General features: G+C 29.0%; 1 protein-coding gene across 8 annotated transcripts; it reads left to right on the top strand.

Annotated features, from left to right (window-relative positions):
• Positions 1 to 307: 307 nt before the first annotated feature.
• Positions 308 to 11,315, top strand: LOC117609725 (uncharacterized). Of its 8 annotated transcripts, none has more exons than XM_034336364.2 (15): positions 668 to 931; positions 1,012 to 1,255; positions 1,918 to 2,033; positions 2,094 to 2,208; positions 2,277 to 2,490; positions 2,621 to 2,848; positions 2,934 to 3,181; positions 3,266 to 3,394; positions 3,530 to 3,632; positions 3,717 to 4,629; positions 8,320 to 8,685; positions 8,766 to 8,903; positions 9,065 to 9,253; positions 9,362 to 9,507; positions 10,076 to 11,315. In XM_034336364.2, exons 2-15 carry the CDS (start codon positions 1,187 to 1,189, stop codon positions 10,183 to 10,185), a joined length of 3,084 nt encoding a protein of 1,027 aa, XP_034192255.2. In that variant the 5' UTR covers positions 668 to 931; positions 1,012 to 1,186; the 3' UTR covers positions 10,186 to 11,315. The 8 variants fall into 8 exon arrangements, with proteins under 8 accessions (XP_034192247.2, XP_034192248.2, XP_034192255.2 ...); XM_076689531.1 differs by having other exon boundaries at positions 9,062 to 9,253; positions 10,055 to 11,315; XM_034336356.2 differs by lacking the exon at positions 668 to 931 and adding an exon at positions 308 to 360 and having other exon boundaries at positions 1,141 to 1,255; positions 3,530 to 4,629; positions 9,062 to 9,253; positions 10,055 to 11,315.
• The last annotated feature ends 4,678 nt before the right edge of the window (positions 11,316 to 15,993 follow it).

Below are 15,993 nucleotides of genomic sequence, written 5' to 3'. Positions count from 1 at the left end.
TAAAGACTACATAAAAAAGCACATGTAGCATTCAAAGAAATTAGAAATAATCTTGAAATCTCAGAAAACAATAATCAAAACGAATTTATTTTTCCGTTACATTTGTCCCCGTGAATTAAATAATTTGTATATAAATTTTGAATTTGTCTAACAAATATGAAAATATAATCGTTTGAAACGAATGTTGGATAAAAATATTAAAAATATTCATAAAAGATACGTATGTACAATCGTATTCCCATTTCGCATAGTCTAGGAAATGTAAGTATGTATGTACTTACATATGTACATATGTATGTTATGTACGTGTAATATTGAACACGTGCAACGTGTACACAATATAACAATTTTCCCTTTTATGTAAGTACATATATAATATTTGCATTATAACTGTATTTTATAGTATCTTATGTACAATTACATAAATTTATGTTATTTTCATTAATATATATGGATAATTATTAATTGATTAATATTATAACTGGCATATGGTCATATGGTTCTTCTGTGTGAACCGATAAAATTCTTAGAATAAATGCTTGATGATTTAGAACACCGTTTAAAGTAATCGAAGCATTTTTAACTGTTTTTTGATATTGTACAGAATTTCAAATTGTTTTGCAATAATAATTATTGGCATTTTTAGAGGCGTGGTATTCCCTTCATGCACTATGTGAATGGGATACTTTATACGCGCACCTAATACACGTGCACTTCTGAACGGTGTTATAATTCTACGCGTGAACAAACGTGAATCGTAACCTGAAACCTAAGCTTATAACATACAATTAAAGTTAAATCATAATCTAATATCAAAAGTGGTTTATAAAATTTTATTAAACTTATATTTCATTGGTATTATTACATTATTGAAGTGTGCCGACCGCTCTCCGTGCTTGTCGACTTGTTAACATTCTTATGTTTGTAAAGGGTAATGGACATTGATTTTATATTTTATATAATGTATAAGTGTATAAACATGTAATGTTTTGACACAAAATCAAATTTTAGGTTGTGTATTGACCAATATACATGCACAAAAATTCATGTGTAAAACATAACCTCAAATGAACGCGTGGTTGTTTGGACCAAATGTGTTGAGCATTTTGTTTATGCTATTTTTTAATGTTTTAATTACAGGCTGGTGCTATAGAAAAAGTTTAAACATAGTATTTAAAATTGTGTCATGGAAACAGAATTCTTAAATTTTCATGATGAAGGACACTTTTCAGATTTTTCATTATCTTTGGAACAGGTAACAAACCTTTCATTTTTTATTATAGTTATTCAATTTTATGTTTTATTGTTAATGTTATTTTGAAGATAAAATATTTGTCTCTGTTGTATTTTTACAAAATTAAGGGCAATATTTAGTAGCAATATGTGCTATCGTAACCTATCCAATTATTTTCATAAAATTGTTATTTCAGTAGCATCTACATCTGTATAAGTATGTTACAAATACTTCTTTATAATAATTTTATTAAATTATACATTTCTGGTTGTTTATGTCATATCCAGTTGATTTTAATAATTTTATTTTACTTTCTAATATTATCGTTGTCATATTGATAAATTTGATTGTAACAAATTAAATCTTATTGAATGTATGTATGCTGGCTTCAAAAGAGGCATGTAGAATTCAAATTTTTGTTATTCTTGGTTCTTTAAAAGGAGTGAAATAGTTAATCTTTTATAATTTTATAATTTATTCAAAGACGATAATAAGTAATAATAAGAATAACAATAATAATTCTTAAAAGATATATTTTAAAATATGTTTGTGTATGTTTTATCTTCAAAATAAATTGTAATAAGTGAGAAGTAAATTGACAAAGTAAATAGTATAAAAATATAATATTTGTTTCTCAACTGTCTTGTATATTTAGTAGATTTTAATATATTGCTTTTCAATAGAGTGTAGTAGAAAAACCTCAGGATTTGTTAATGCACATGGTTGAAAATGATTTCGATTATATGGAAACACATCTCGATATTACAAATTCTGATGGCTTATGGAATAATCAACACGAGTAAGTATCAACGTTTTCCTATAATTTGAGATCGAAATCTCATATGTTATACGATTTTAGATGTGACGATGGTGTGGGTGAGACATCCATTTTGGAAAACTCTAAACTTGATAGCATTAAAGAAGATTTTGCCAAAGTTCTTACCGATTGGCAGGAACATATTGGTTACTTACAGGTTTTTATTAATCTTTATCTCATCTATTTATTATTTCTATTATTTAGTTATTAATATTTCTTTCTTAGTCTTCAGATATGGATGAATACATGGATATTATAGGATTCAATATCAACACTATAGATAAAAAAAATTTCTGTACTTCAGAAAATGTACTTCAAGATGAGTTAATACATACTGTAGAATCTGATTTTCTTGTGGCAAACAAAGAGGATTTAGAAAAGGAATCACATAAAATTTCTCACAATATATTGGATTTAGAAATCAGTGATAATAAAACAGGTTTATTTAATTTAATCTAATCTTAATATTTACTTAACAGTTATTTGTATCAAAGCAAATAATATTTTATTGTTTTATAAAGTCTGTAACAAAAAAAAAGACATATACAATAAAGTAGATGTTTTTGCAGAAAATGATAATAAGCAAAAAGAGGTAGAAAGTGCATCGCTATTAAAGGAACCGAAATGTGCAAAAGGTCAGAGTAAAATGAAGAAGAATGTATCTAAATATAAAAATATAAGAATTGACATTAATGCAACACAAAAGAAGAAAAGAAAAGAGAAACAGTTGCGGTATAATAAAGATACACACAATAGTGATGACAACAGTGATAAGTCTTCTGTAAATCAATTACCAGGTATATTTAGCGTAATTATAAAACTTTTGTTTGATAAAACATAAACATCTATGAAATGATCATTCTTACTTCTTTTTCACTTCAGTTTTACAAGCTGGCGATGTTAAAAGTTTACTCGAACAATTTGAAGCTTCTGAAAATACAATGTCATTTTATTCATCGTCTAACATAAATACAGAACGTGATCAAGAGGTATGTGTGAAATCTAAGGAAACTCAACAGCACATGAAACAATCGCATACTTTTACTCCAAAGAAATCATTATCGCGAATTTCGAATTTGCATAAAAATATTAGAAGTGCTCTACCTAAAGAAATGGTTGAAAAAATAAAGGTAATTATTTCAATATTAAATTTAACAAAATATCACTATCAAGAATATAATTAAAGTGAAATTGATAATATTGTGTGATATTAGACATCTGCACATAAGAAAGGAATTTCAATAATATCAACAATACCTAATGCACAAAGTAATGGTCGCAGCAACGGAACACGTATGCAAGATGCTGCTGTGACACTTTTTCGAAACAAACTTTTAAAAGTAGTTGAGTATATGAATTAGAATAATATTTACATTTTTTTTTTTAATTTAGTACTCAAATAAACAACTTTAAACTATTTAAAGTAAGAGAACTGGGTCTTGAGGTATATAAATTATACAATAATTATATTTTTCTAGGTGACAAATGATAATAAAAATAAATCTATTAATGGTGGACTAATCCAACTGGATCATGATTATTGCAGTACAAATTCCTCCATTAGTAGTTCAGATAGTAACAGTGAGTATGAAAGTCAATGTAGTGATAGTGAAAACGTGGTTTCGATAAAAGGTGATAGTCAGCAGTTATTTTATTGTTACACAGAGTACGAGAAACAATCATTTTCTTCGCATTTAAATAAAAATGTTAGAAAAAGTAAAGAGTGTTTAACTGAAAACAGTTTGAAGAAAGATAGTGGTTTGGAATCAGGTGAAGTAAGTGACAATAGTGAAGAACAATCAGTAATTACAATAGTTAATGGTGTTCAAACGAACGAGTCTGTAAAACAGATACAAAATAGAATAAAAGAGTGTCAGAAGGAAACATCATCGAAACAAGGAAATTATCAACACAGTGATACTTCAACTAATATATCAAACTTTGTTGTTAATAAAGTTCAGAGTAAATCTGCAAATGTTCCAAAACATGAAATGAAAATTCAATCAGCTTTGGCAACAAGTATTTTGCAGTTAAATCAAGGTGTTTTAAGTAAAACAGAATCTGTAACAACAGGTAATCAAAGAATGAAACAAATGGTTTCTGTATTGAAGAAACCACCTAATGTCCAACAGTCGCCAGTTTTAATAACTACTTCTAATGAAAGTGTAGTGACTACCACTAATAGTTTAAATGATCAAGTACAAAATATTATTGTTCAAACTGAGGAAAAGACATTTGTACAGCAGAATAACAAAAAACCTCCCCGTAAAAAATTAAATTTGGCAGAATACAGAAGTAGAAGAGAACAGAATCGTAGTGATAATAGTAGAACAAATTCACCAGTGTCGCCTATGACATTAGTATATATTCATCATGCGTCTACCACAACGGAACCTATTAAAGATGATCCTCAAAATCCTATTTGGTCAGAAAGAGAAATCGTATCACTTTTAAAACCAAAGGCGGAAATAGATGAGAAAAAAGTGCTTCCAAAACCATCCACTTGTGATGTAGGAATTCAAACTTACGAAACAGTATTTGAATTTCCTCAGAACGCCTTAATTGGTATTGATGAAAGGTGAGAGAAATAGAGGTAAAAGTATAAAGAAATACACCTTCTAGAAGGGCTTAAATCTTTTGTCACACAAAACACAGGGTGTATTTAAAGCAATAATATTTTATAGTTAATTTATAAAATAGATTAACTAGTATTTATTAAATTGTTCTTACCACTCTTTGTTTTAAGTAGGGGTTAATCATTGCATAATTATTTTATGCAAAATCTGGTTTATGTTAAGAAGTCCTGTACATTTTTCTATTGTCGTTTCTAAAGATACAAAAAAATATCTTAAAAACTATTTCAAGACGTCTTTTAAGCTTACAAAATCATTAATATTTTTCTTGGTATGATGTTGTAGTTGACATTAAATAAATTTATAAATAACGATTTACAACTAATTGAATTTGTAATCAAATTATAGTATTCTCTCAGAACAAATTTGACTAAAATAGTTACATTTACAGACATAAATTAAAGTTATTTGAATACAGTTAGCTTTGTAATCATTTTCGTAGTAAGAATATCAATAATTATAGCGAATTAATTTTTTAACGCTTTAGATTTTCTTACTTTAATGGCTCATTGATTCATTTATTGGTAGTTCATTGTAAATAATGAATGAAAATAGTGAACATGACAAAGCACATAACACTATTTAAGGGATATTTCATTTCGCTTTGTTAGAAACTACTGTAATTTGAAAGTTTAAAAAAAAATTATTTCTAAATATTAACTAAATCATTGAAAGTGTTTTATACTATCTATACTATCTCTTTCTATACTAATTTTTCAAAACCGGTAAATAAAACTAATCCGTTATTCTTATCAAAATGAATCAAGGAGCTATCAATATTTAAATTGTGAACATTACAATCAGAAGTATGTGTATTTATGATTAAAAAGAAAAACAATTTCAATGATTGAATCTACTACCACATTAAAGGAAACGTCGAATTAATTTGAACATAAATGCTATAGGATTATTGAAAGGTTACTTTTAATTGAATTTGCTTTGATGCTAGTTATAACATCGTATCAAGAGAACTACAGTGCCGTTTAACAAAACAATGCTGATTTTGAAAACTTTAGATTTATTTTCATGAAATTAACGAGATATTTGTTCACAAAATTCGAACACCTAAATATTTATCTTCTTACATACAAAGCTATGAAAGTATGTTTCAGTGTACAGAAAATTCATTTTTATTTATTTTTTTTATTTTCAGAAAACTTTTAACTTAAAAATTATACAAGAAAAATAACAGCCTTATTATTTGATTTAATAAAAATAATAGAAATAATGAATTTGTAAAACATTATTTTAATAAATGATTCATTTTCTATTAAATTATTAAAAAAGGAAAACTTACTAGAACGAAAGAATTCATTCTAGCTTACAGTTAAACAGTGTACTAATATTGAAAGCGATCATTTTAAACATCTGTTGTAATTTAATGGAAAGCTAACTGTTTTCATGATTAAGAGATTTAAAAATGCATTATAGTTGGTCCCCGTATCCGTGGGATTACGTTTTAAAACTTACTACAGTTACGTTATAACCGTAGGTAACCCTGAACGCTAAGGTGCATAATGACATTCAAGTTTAGTTGATAAATTCAACTTTAATGTTGTACATTTATATTTTGTTCCTCTTTCTCTGCTGTTGTACAACCCTAAGAGAATATCACAGAAGTTCAGAGATACTGAATATCTCTGCGTCAGCGGATATTGGAGGCTGACCGTATTTTAATTACAACGTCTAGTAAGACTAAGGCTTCTATTTTCCCTCTGGAAACATGATTATTTGGATCAAAGTTTCCTTCAAGGTTAACATGTTTACATTGCGGAATTAATTTTTTTTTTAATAACATTATGATAGCATAAATACGTTTACTCATTAAAGAAAACGTCAATGACTTTGATATTCAAAAATGATTAAAAAAGGAATTTTCTGTCAATACATTTTGCTCATCAAATATGTAATGCGTTACTTGTCAAAACATACCTTTATAACTGTATATTTAGGAAGCTAAGTACTCAGATATTAACATTTCCATAGACTATCCAATATACAGGATGATATATGAAACTGTTATATCGTAGTCCTAAAAAATGAATAATACTTTTGATATCAGTTCCTCAAACTGATCTTACAGAGCGTGTTTTAGGCTGGAGTAAAAAACCAATTTGTTTATTGATTTGTGACAACAGTTATCCACAATCGGATAATATCTTCTGTTCTGAACTTGAATGTAAATTTCTTATATCTGAATCCAGCACATCAAAATGTTAGTTATGGTAAAAATACTTACAATTTCGTTTCTGTTGCGTTTTTGACCATATTCCATTGTTTAGGAGCATTGTTGTATTCTTCAAATTAATTACCCAACTATATAGAACACATTGTAGGATGAATCTGAAGCATTGTCCTTTTTAATTGGGTTCTAGTATTTAGATTTTGTTTCTAAATACTAGAAAGTTTTCTCTGATTGTAACGTTGATCATTGTGTATCACGATTCTCAGTTATATTTTGCAATTGATGCTTTCATTACTTGCTTAATTATATGTTCTACACCCAAGGCATGGTTACTTACAAAACTCCAATTCTTAATTTCCACATCTTAATTTCTTCTTCAAAATTGGAATATCAGACAGCTGCTGATCTTCAAATCAGTTTTATGTGGTTGGGTAGGATTTGAAAGGAACCTGAAGTGTAGTCATCTTCGTGTAGTAGGTTCTGGATCACTTTGCATCAGACATAAAGTAAGCAGAAAGCTATATAATTACAGAAAGACTAGATCTATACGTGTCTCTTGTTATAATCAACATTATTAATGTTCAAATTCAGAACAGAAGGTATAAAGATCAAGTTGAAATTTTATACACATACTGCTGGTACGAGTAGGTAAATTTTCCATACATAAAGTAAACAAACATCAGTATTAGTATTTCTTGATAATTGGGGAGGTATAATCCAGAGCCTCGGTCAATTAATAGGACAACAGTGTATTTATTTGGAAATACTTTATCACTATATAATGTACATTTGAATTATACAAAATTAATTTGACCTCCTGACAAAGATCAGTTAATTGTATATAAAGTTGTATTCAACGTTTGATATCTCTTAAGGACTAAAAGAGCATCCGTATACCCATCGTGTATGGATTATTGATGAAAAGAAATACTTAATTAAAAATTAAACAGTATTTTTGTTATAAAATACTGTTATTATGATGTATTTATCACACATTTTCCTTTTTTAACTTTAATTTGAATATTTTTTGTCGGATTTATTAGTTGTTTACTTTGTTAACAACTAAAAATATTAATATTATTTTTATATTACGTTTAATTGATCGCAAAGGGACAAATATGAGTGCATTTAAAAATGGTTTCAAAGATATTTAAAGTCTTATCTCGAAAACCGTGTAAGAATGTCTAATGAAGAAAGGGTGGCTTCAGTTTAAAAATGTAAATAAATACTATTTTCAGAAGGCTTTTTTAAAATTATCGTTACGTCAAACAAATGGCAGTACGATTTGTTCTGATTGATACCCTACAGCTTTAATCTAAAATATTTTTTATATTTTCCGAAATATTAAACTATTTTCCTCAAATAAATTGGATACGTTGCGTTTGTTGTATAGCAATAAAAATTTATTTAATTATGTTAAGAAAATATATTAACGTTTCATGATTTTCAGGGAAAGGTCGATACGAGAGAAAAGTCAACAACCTTGTAAGAAGCAGAGAATTAGTTCTAGCTCAAGCCGATCTAGATCGAGAAGTAATAGTAAAAGCAAAAGTAGAAGTAGGAGCAGAAGTAGCAGTAATCGAAGTAGATCATATAAACGTAATAATACACGTCATCGAAGAATAAGTCATCGCCGTAGCTCAGTTAGTTCAAGCAGTAGTTGGTCATCACGTTCACGTTCACGTTCACGATCACGTTCACGTTCACGCTCAAACACAAGATCTTCTCTCAGCTCAGAGTCGAGCTACTCTCGGTCACGTTCTAGATTGTCTAGATCAAGATCTCGATCATCTTCCCGATATTCTAGTTGTTCTAGGTATATATTTATTAAATAGGTATTGTATATTATAAACCCAAGTATTTAGATACATATTTACGCATATAACGCATTTACAGGTCTTCATCTCACTCGAACTTTGGGAGAAATAGATGGTCAAGAAGGAAAAGAAGGCAAGGTAAAAAGTATCATAGAAGCTACGATAGGGATAGCCAACATTCAACAAACAGCTATCGCGATTATGGAGATTGGAGAAGGTGACTACAACACATTTATGATATTTTTACATAAGAGAAAAATTACAACTAATTGAGATAACTTTCGGAAGCTGATCTAACGTGGTTAATCGATCCTTATAATTGAGTATTATTGTATTTATCAACTGTAGATTGATGTTTCGTGGTTTTTATTTCAGTAGATCGTCGTCGAGTTCCTATCGACGACCATACGATCATTGGTATGATCGAGAAAAACAAAGACAAGTTGAAGAGAGAAGAGTAATTTATGTTGGACGTTTAGAGGAAGGAATCACTAAAGCTGATCTGCGTAGAAGATTCGAAGTTTTCGGTCCTGTAGTAGATATCAGTGTGCATTTTCGTGAACATGGGTAAATTATCTGATATTCTATTTTACAATCTCAAATACCTGTTAAAATGTTAAATGTAAATTTAACTATAAAAAGTAAAATATCTGAACCTTTCATTTCATCTTTCAGTGATAATTATGGTTTTGTAACATTTGCTTACAAAAATGATGCATATGAAGCTGTAGAACATGGTAACGATAATCCCACTTTACCAAGATACGATTTATGTTTCGGTGGTCGCAGAGCATTTTGTAAAGTAAAATACGCAGATCTAGGTAAGGATATATTTATAACCTTATTACGTAACAAATATAATAAAGTCAAATAATTTTATATAACACTATTCAACAAATTTTAACATTTTATTAGGCCACTCATATCCAGTTGCCATTTTTCATAAATTTTCGCGTACTACAAACGAATCCGAAAACCGTTCCTCCTCAGTATTTCCAATTTTTGAAAATTCGTATTTAATACATAAAACAACGCCTATTGAATATTAGTGGCCCTAATAATTAGATCAAAGTGTTAGGAGTGTTGGGGTGAGAAATGTTTATTTAAATAATAAAGTTTAACAATTTCATTATACAGTTTTATTAAGTATAACAAATCAGGAAAGTTTTGAAAATCATTTATTGTGAAATTCCTGTAACAGTGGATAATATTGAAATGACATTTAAAATAATCGGGGGGGGGGGCAGTTATGTTTTTATTACTTTCAGCAGCAATAGAAATAATTCTAATGTTCTTAAATGTTTTTGAAAAATATTTTAAACACAAGTTAATGTATTTCGAGAAGAATTATACTGATTTTTTAAATAGACATGACATTATTTTTTACAGATGGCATGCCCAGCGATTCATTTGGCAGTGAACTTCAAAGTAATGAAGACAACACATTCGATCTATTACTAAAAGAAGCAAAAGCGAAATTACGTAAAAGGAAAGTTTGACATATGTACTACTTATTAGTTATAAAGGTAATTTAAATAATTAGTGTACATGTCGCAGTCGATAATATTCAAAGGAAAAGCTGGTGGAGTGGTACATACCAGTATAGAAAGTGTTTTAGAAAGTTTGTACACTGTGAAAATTGTAGATTTTTCATATCAAAATAAATTGCATGGTTCTTTACCATTTTTGCAATCTGCTGCTCTATATTTCTGGTGTATCTTCTTTAAATCATAGTAGAAAACTTTAGTTTATTTTAACACGGAAAGTCTACAGTGGTCATGGTGTATAACTTTTAACAGACATCTTGTATGTACTAAAAACATACTGCATAGTACTTTCCACAAATAGAAATATAGTAAAAGTTACATAATTGTTATACAATATAATACTAAAATTTTACAATATACCATTCGAAAGATAGGTATGATTTGATAGATATATATTTTCCAAATTATCTAGAAATATCAATGCTGTAAAAAATATTTTGTTTCAATTTATTATATTATTTTCAGTTATAGAGAAAGTATTAAAGTTTAATTTATACAAAAGTCTGGTTAGTTAAGGATATATCATACGATTAATAGTTTATTTTGAAGATTTTCTTCCTTTTTATAAATAATTTATTAAAACCAATAATGCACTATTAATTACAAACTGATGAACATGCGAGAATTTGATTGAGTTAAGGAAACAGTATAATTTCAATGTGTTTTAACCTGGAAGATATGAATTACCATTACAATATGTATTACCTAAAGCTTGCATATAAAAGTAAATGTATTTTTGTCACTTTTAAAAATGCTAAAAACTAATTATAATATAATGTATTGCAAATAATATTTAAGAGCATACGTATTATACATAGTTCATTCATATGTATGCATGCAAAATTATATAATAACCCAAATGAAGTAATAATATATCTATTCTAAGCCCATGTTAACAAATTATTTACTATATTTTTTTTGAAGGGTTTATTTGTATCTGATCCTGAATACGTCTATTATCTTCTATTCAGCACATCTATTTTGCATTGGAACTCATTATTTAATTATGTATGGTATGTCATATAAATTCTTAAATGTATTACCATTTTTTATTTTTAAATAAAAATCACAAATTAATAATACTTTTTACTAATTCTGATTTGTTTAATCTTGATTTTGCTAAATTAGGAGAATTTTTATTTTAAAGCATAGATTAACATGAAATTTAAAAGTGTATATTTTAATAATGTGTTTTATAAAATTAATGTTTAAGTCATATAATTTGTTTTTACAGTTCATTGAATATCAAGCTTCAAACATATTTTGAGGTAGTTACATCCAAGGGAAAAATATTTTATGAATTTTAAAAGTGATAAATAAAAGTGTATTTATTGCATTATTTTAATTAAATTTATACCATATTTTACAAATAAATTAAGATTCTAAGTAATAAATTTATAATTTTATAAGTAAGCTAATAATATGAACAGTGAGTAATTAACAGAACAAAGTTAGAAATTCATAAGAATGAGATTGAGAATTCAGAGTTCCTATCATATAAAAAAGTAATACATATTTGCTTTTCCTTTTTACCCAGTGAAAAACATTATAACTTTCCTTTAATAAAAAATGTCGATTATTATTTTCAATTATGTATTTTGTACTGATTCCAATTAAATGTTTGATTTGCTCATGTTGACAAATACATATAATTATGTCAATTAATTCTGATGATGTAATTGTTTCTCTGTTATTTAATCTCACCACAAATCATTTGGAATTACCCCCTTTTTTATAATGTAATGTATAAAGCAGGTTTCGGTAATGTAGTTATTTAAGTAATATCATTATTAATTATACTACCCAATAACCAATTTGTGTTCCAATATACATTAAGTATTTCTTAAGAGTTTAACCGCGATACACAGTCATTAAAAGGTGAGAAACTTGTAAAAATGAAATCAGAACAAATTTATTGGATATTTTTACTATTAATGTTATAACTATAATTATCGATTTTTAAAAATAATAGATCCTAACGTAAACATATGGTCAGCTTTCTTTTAATAAATTCAGAAAACGAGTATTACTTATTAGCGCGTATTTTAAAAGTATTAACTAATTTTTAATATGGAAGTTATTGCAAGAAATATGTAATTTACTGTTACATAATTGTATTACAATAAAGTAGATAATAGAGAAGTTATTACTGAAATATTTCAATTATTTCAAAATATCCCAAGATCAAGTGCAATAAAGTATGTATATTTATATGCATGCAAACAAACATTGGATCCTTAATTATTATATATACATACATATACCTTCTCTGCAGAATGAAGGATCGAAAGTTTTCAATCTTTTTAATTTCTTTTCATTATAAAAATTAATTGTTAAACATCGGTTTAGTCATAGAAATGATTACTATATAAGAAACATTGGTGGTAGTAAAGGGTACAGTAGGATAAGATGGTTAAAAGGGTCCTTGAGCCGATTTTATTGAGCTATGCATCATTTTATAGCGTACTAAAAAACGAAATGTCACGGACCACGTAGGGTGATTCTACACCTCTGGATCGGTGGAAATCTGCAAAGAAATCTTGACGCCTAATTTCAAGGTCAAATTTTTTTATTGGCTTATCGTATGGTGCTCGTCGAGCGGATAAAAAGTCTGAAAGCAACCATGTGCCAGAAATCAACCGTTCCTCTAGAAAAAAGTCATCAAAGTTTCCCCATACGTTAATGATTAAACGTTGAGTCAAGCGGTACCTCTTTCCAGTGACCTCGGCGCGTCTGTCTCGCATATCGCTCGAATTTGATGTTATAAGACCATTCTTAAATTTCAATCACAATGCCAGCATACAGGAAAGGTAAATTCTAAGAGAGCATATTTAAAAACACAAAATAGCTACTGCGTTCAAAAGAAAATAAAAATGAATTTAATTTACTGAAGTTTTGCATTTCGAATATAAACGCAAAATAAACATTTAGTTTTATCATTTCACACCGCAGTTGCGCAGTTAATAAGGACTGCATCCAACATTCGAATCTCGTGAAATATATCGTTATTGTAGAAGAAAAAGGATAATATTCTCCGGTCGTAATAGGAATTGGGCGTCTTAAATAAACTCGTCTCTTTGTCAGGATGCAAAAGTTTAATTATGTATCGAACACCCAGAACCGGATCGTGCCGTTACAATATGTCGTTGTCTCGGAATCTCTCTCTTATCTGCTTCAGACGCGTCGCATATATGTATAGATATGTATATACATATATGCTTAGTGGTGGGGAGACAAGGGAACTTCGAGAATATTCCCGAACCCAGTAATGTCGCAGTTATACGCTTACATTATATTGATTATGGTTGCAATTTGCAAAAGACAACATAAATGAATTTTGTTCGCAGAAGTTTTGTATTTAGAATATAGATCCAAAGATTGTTAATCGAGGAACGAAAAATCGAATTACTCGCTATTTATAACGTGCGTATATTTTGTAGTCGAATAAAAGGTTGAAACATCGGCTCTATTTAGTAACAGGTCACCCCAGCTTCCCCACTAAGCATTTTATTTTCTCGTTCTTCCACTTTTTCTTGCTGTCTGCTTGTTTCCTTTTTCCTTTCTTTCCGTTAATCTTCTCCTCGTTCTTACTTTCTTTCTTTCCTATTTCCTTCTTTCTTACTTATTTCTTTCCTTCTTTCTTTATGTTTGGAGGTCGAGCGACATAAAAGATTTAACGGATCAGCATTACTAATGTTACTTATATACATATTATATTACTTATATCATTTGTTATCATACTTATATCATGTTACGAATGTTTGAATTAAATTCATTTTTATTTTCTTTTGAGCGCAGTAGCTATTTTGTGTTTTTAAATATGATCCCTTAGAATTTACCTTTCCTATATGCTGGCATTGTGATTGAAAGGGTATAGCCGGATAAGATGGTCAAAAGTGCCCCCAAACCAAATTCGACTTGCTATGAACCATTCGATAGGTGATCAAGAAAAACCAGTCTGTGCCAAGTTTCAACCCTGTGTCTCATCTGGGAGGGTAGTTACGGGTAAAAATGTAATTGCGAGGTTTTTGGCCAATTTCTCCTATTTAATGACATTCGAAAATTCTGAAAAAAATCAGAGACATTTCTGTTTGCGAGCTACATATTACAGAATTTTTTCAGATTTTTAAATTGAAAACTGAAGCCGTGAAAAATCAAAAACGTCAAAAAATCCTGAAAAATGGCGATTTTGTATTGAAGGAGATGAGGTCCTACGATCATATTTTTTTTATAAGTGTATATTATTGATACTATCATCCTCAATTTTTTTCAGATTTTTTGGAGCTCCTTCAAGTAAGATGGGACGGATCCGACTACCAAAGACGGTAGGAAAGACGGAGAGACGGTAGTCGGAACCGTCCCACCTTACTTAAAGGAGCCAGCGTTGGAAGGGGACCAAAAACATGTGTTCCAGGAGTAATTTCCCCTACTTGGAGAGGCCTGTTCTAGGGGAACGGTTGATTTCCGGCACATGGTTCCTTCCAGATTTTTTATCTCCTCGACGAGCACTATACGATAAGTTGATAAAAAAATTTGACCTTGAAATTAGAGATCAAGGTTAATTTTGCGGTCACTTTCTTTTACAGATTTGCACCGATCCAGAGGTGTAGAACCATCAAGTTTCAACCCTGTATCTCAACCGAGAGGGTAGTTACAGTGTAAAGGGTAAAGGGCGAGAGGGTAAGAGGGTAGAAAAATTGGTTTTTGCCATATTAGCCATTGTACGCGTCCAAGTGTGAATTTTTTCAGATTTTTTGGTTACTAATGCTAGACGTGAAAAATCGAGAAATCAAGATTTCGGATAGAACACTAGATTTTTACTTTTACAGTAGTTAGATATTAGCATGATGTCCTCAATTTTTTTCAGATTTTTCAGTCTGATACGTCGTGTTTAAAAAAATCAAAAACCGATATTTTCGACATATTTCGTGCGATAACATGGGAAATACTTTCAATTTTTACATTTCCTTTAAACACTTAAAATATTATGTGATTTCTAACCTTTTGCACTGGATGGAGCAAGATCTGAATGGAGAGAGCAAAGTTATTGTAAATAATTGAAAATTACACATCTTATCTTTCAAAGTATTAGACACTTTTTTAACGTTCTCGGTACGGAACCGCTGGAAACTTTTTTCTCATCCAATTTTTTTTTTCATAAAATCATCTTTTTTTTAAATTATTAATTACATAAGAATACACAATGGAAGGGTTTTTAGGTGTCCGCCTCCGATTGTTTTGATTTTTGGATATGTTTTAAAGGCCCGAAAAATAAGGTACACGTATTTTTTTATTTTTACCCGTTTCCATATTTAGGGGGTGAAACGACCCCTTAAAGTTTCGGTTACAATAGGCTATCTCGAAAACTATCATAGATAGAAGAAAACTTTCGAAGGAAAAGTTTGATGGTTTTTTATGAACATATAACAGCTGGTCATAAATTTTATAAAAAATAATTTGCTTATAACGTTATTTTAAAAATAAATAACAAGGTAAAAGATTATCACACTGCATTCGCTTGGGGCTCAATCGAATCGGCAAATTCTCTGCTTTAAAATGATCTGAAGACCATGATACTACGACTATCTTTGCCGAGATTCAGCGAGTTAAAGATAAAATGGTAATTGTGCGATTTTGAAGCATGTCGCTAAAAAGACCTGGTACATCAAAATGTTCATCAAAATGAAAAAGCAAGAGACTCATCTTAAAGAGAAAAATGTGCTCTTTCTACTGCTTCTTTACCGAATGATCTACGATGAT

Source organism: Osmia lignaria, chromosome 8, assembly GCF_051020975.1.
Source record: "Osmia lignaria lignaria isolate PbOS001 chromosome 8, iyOsmLign1, whole genome shotgun sequence".
Taxonomy (NCBI): domain Eukaryota; kingdom Metazoa; phylum Arthropoda; class Insecta; order Hymenoptera; family Megachilidae; genus Osmia; species Osmia lignaria.
This window is presented reverse-complemented; position numbering and strand designations above follow the sequence as displayed.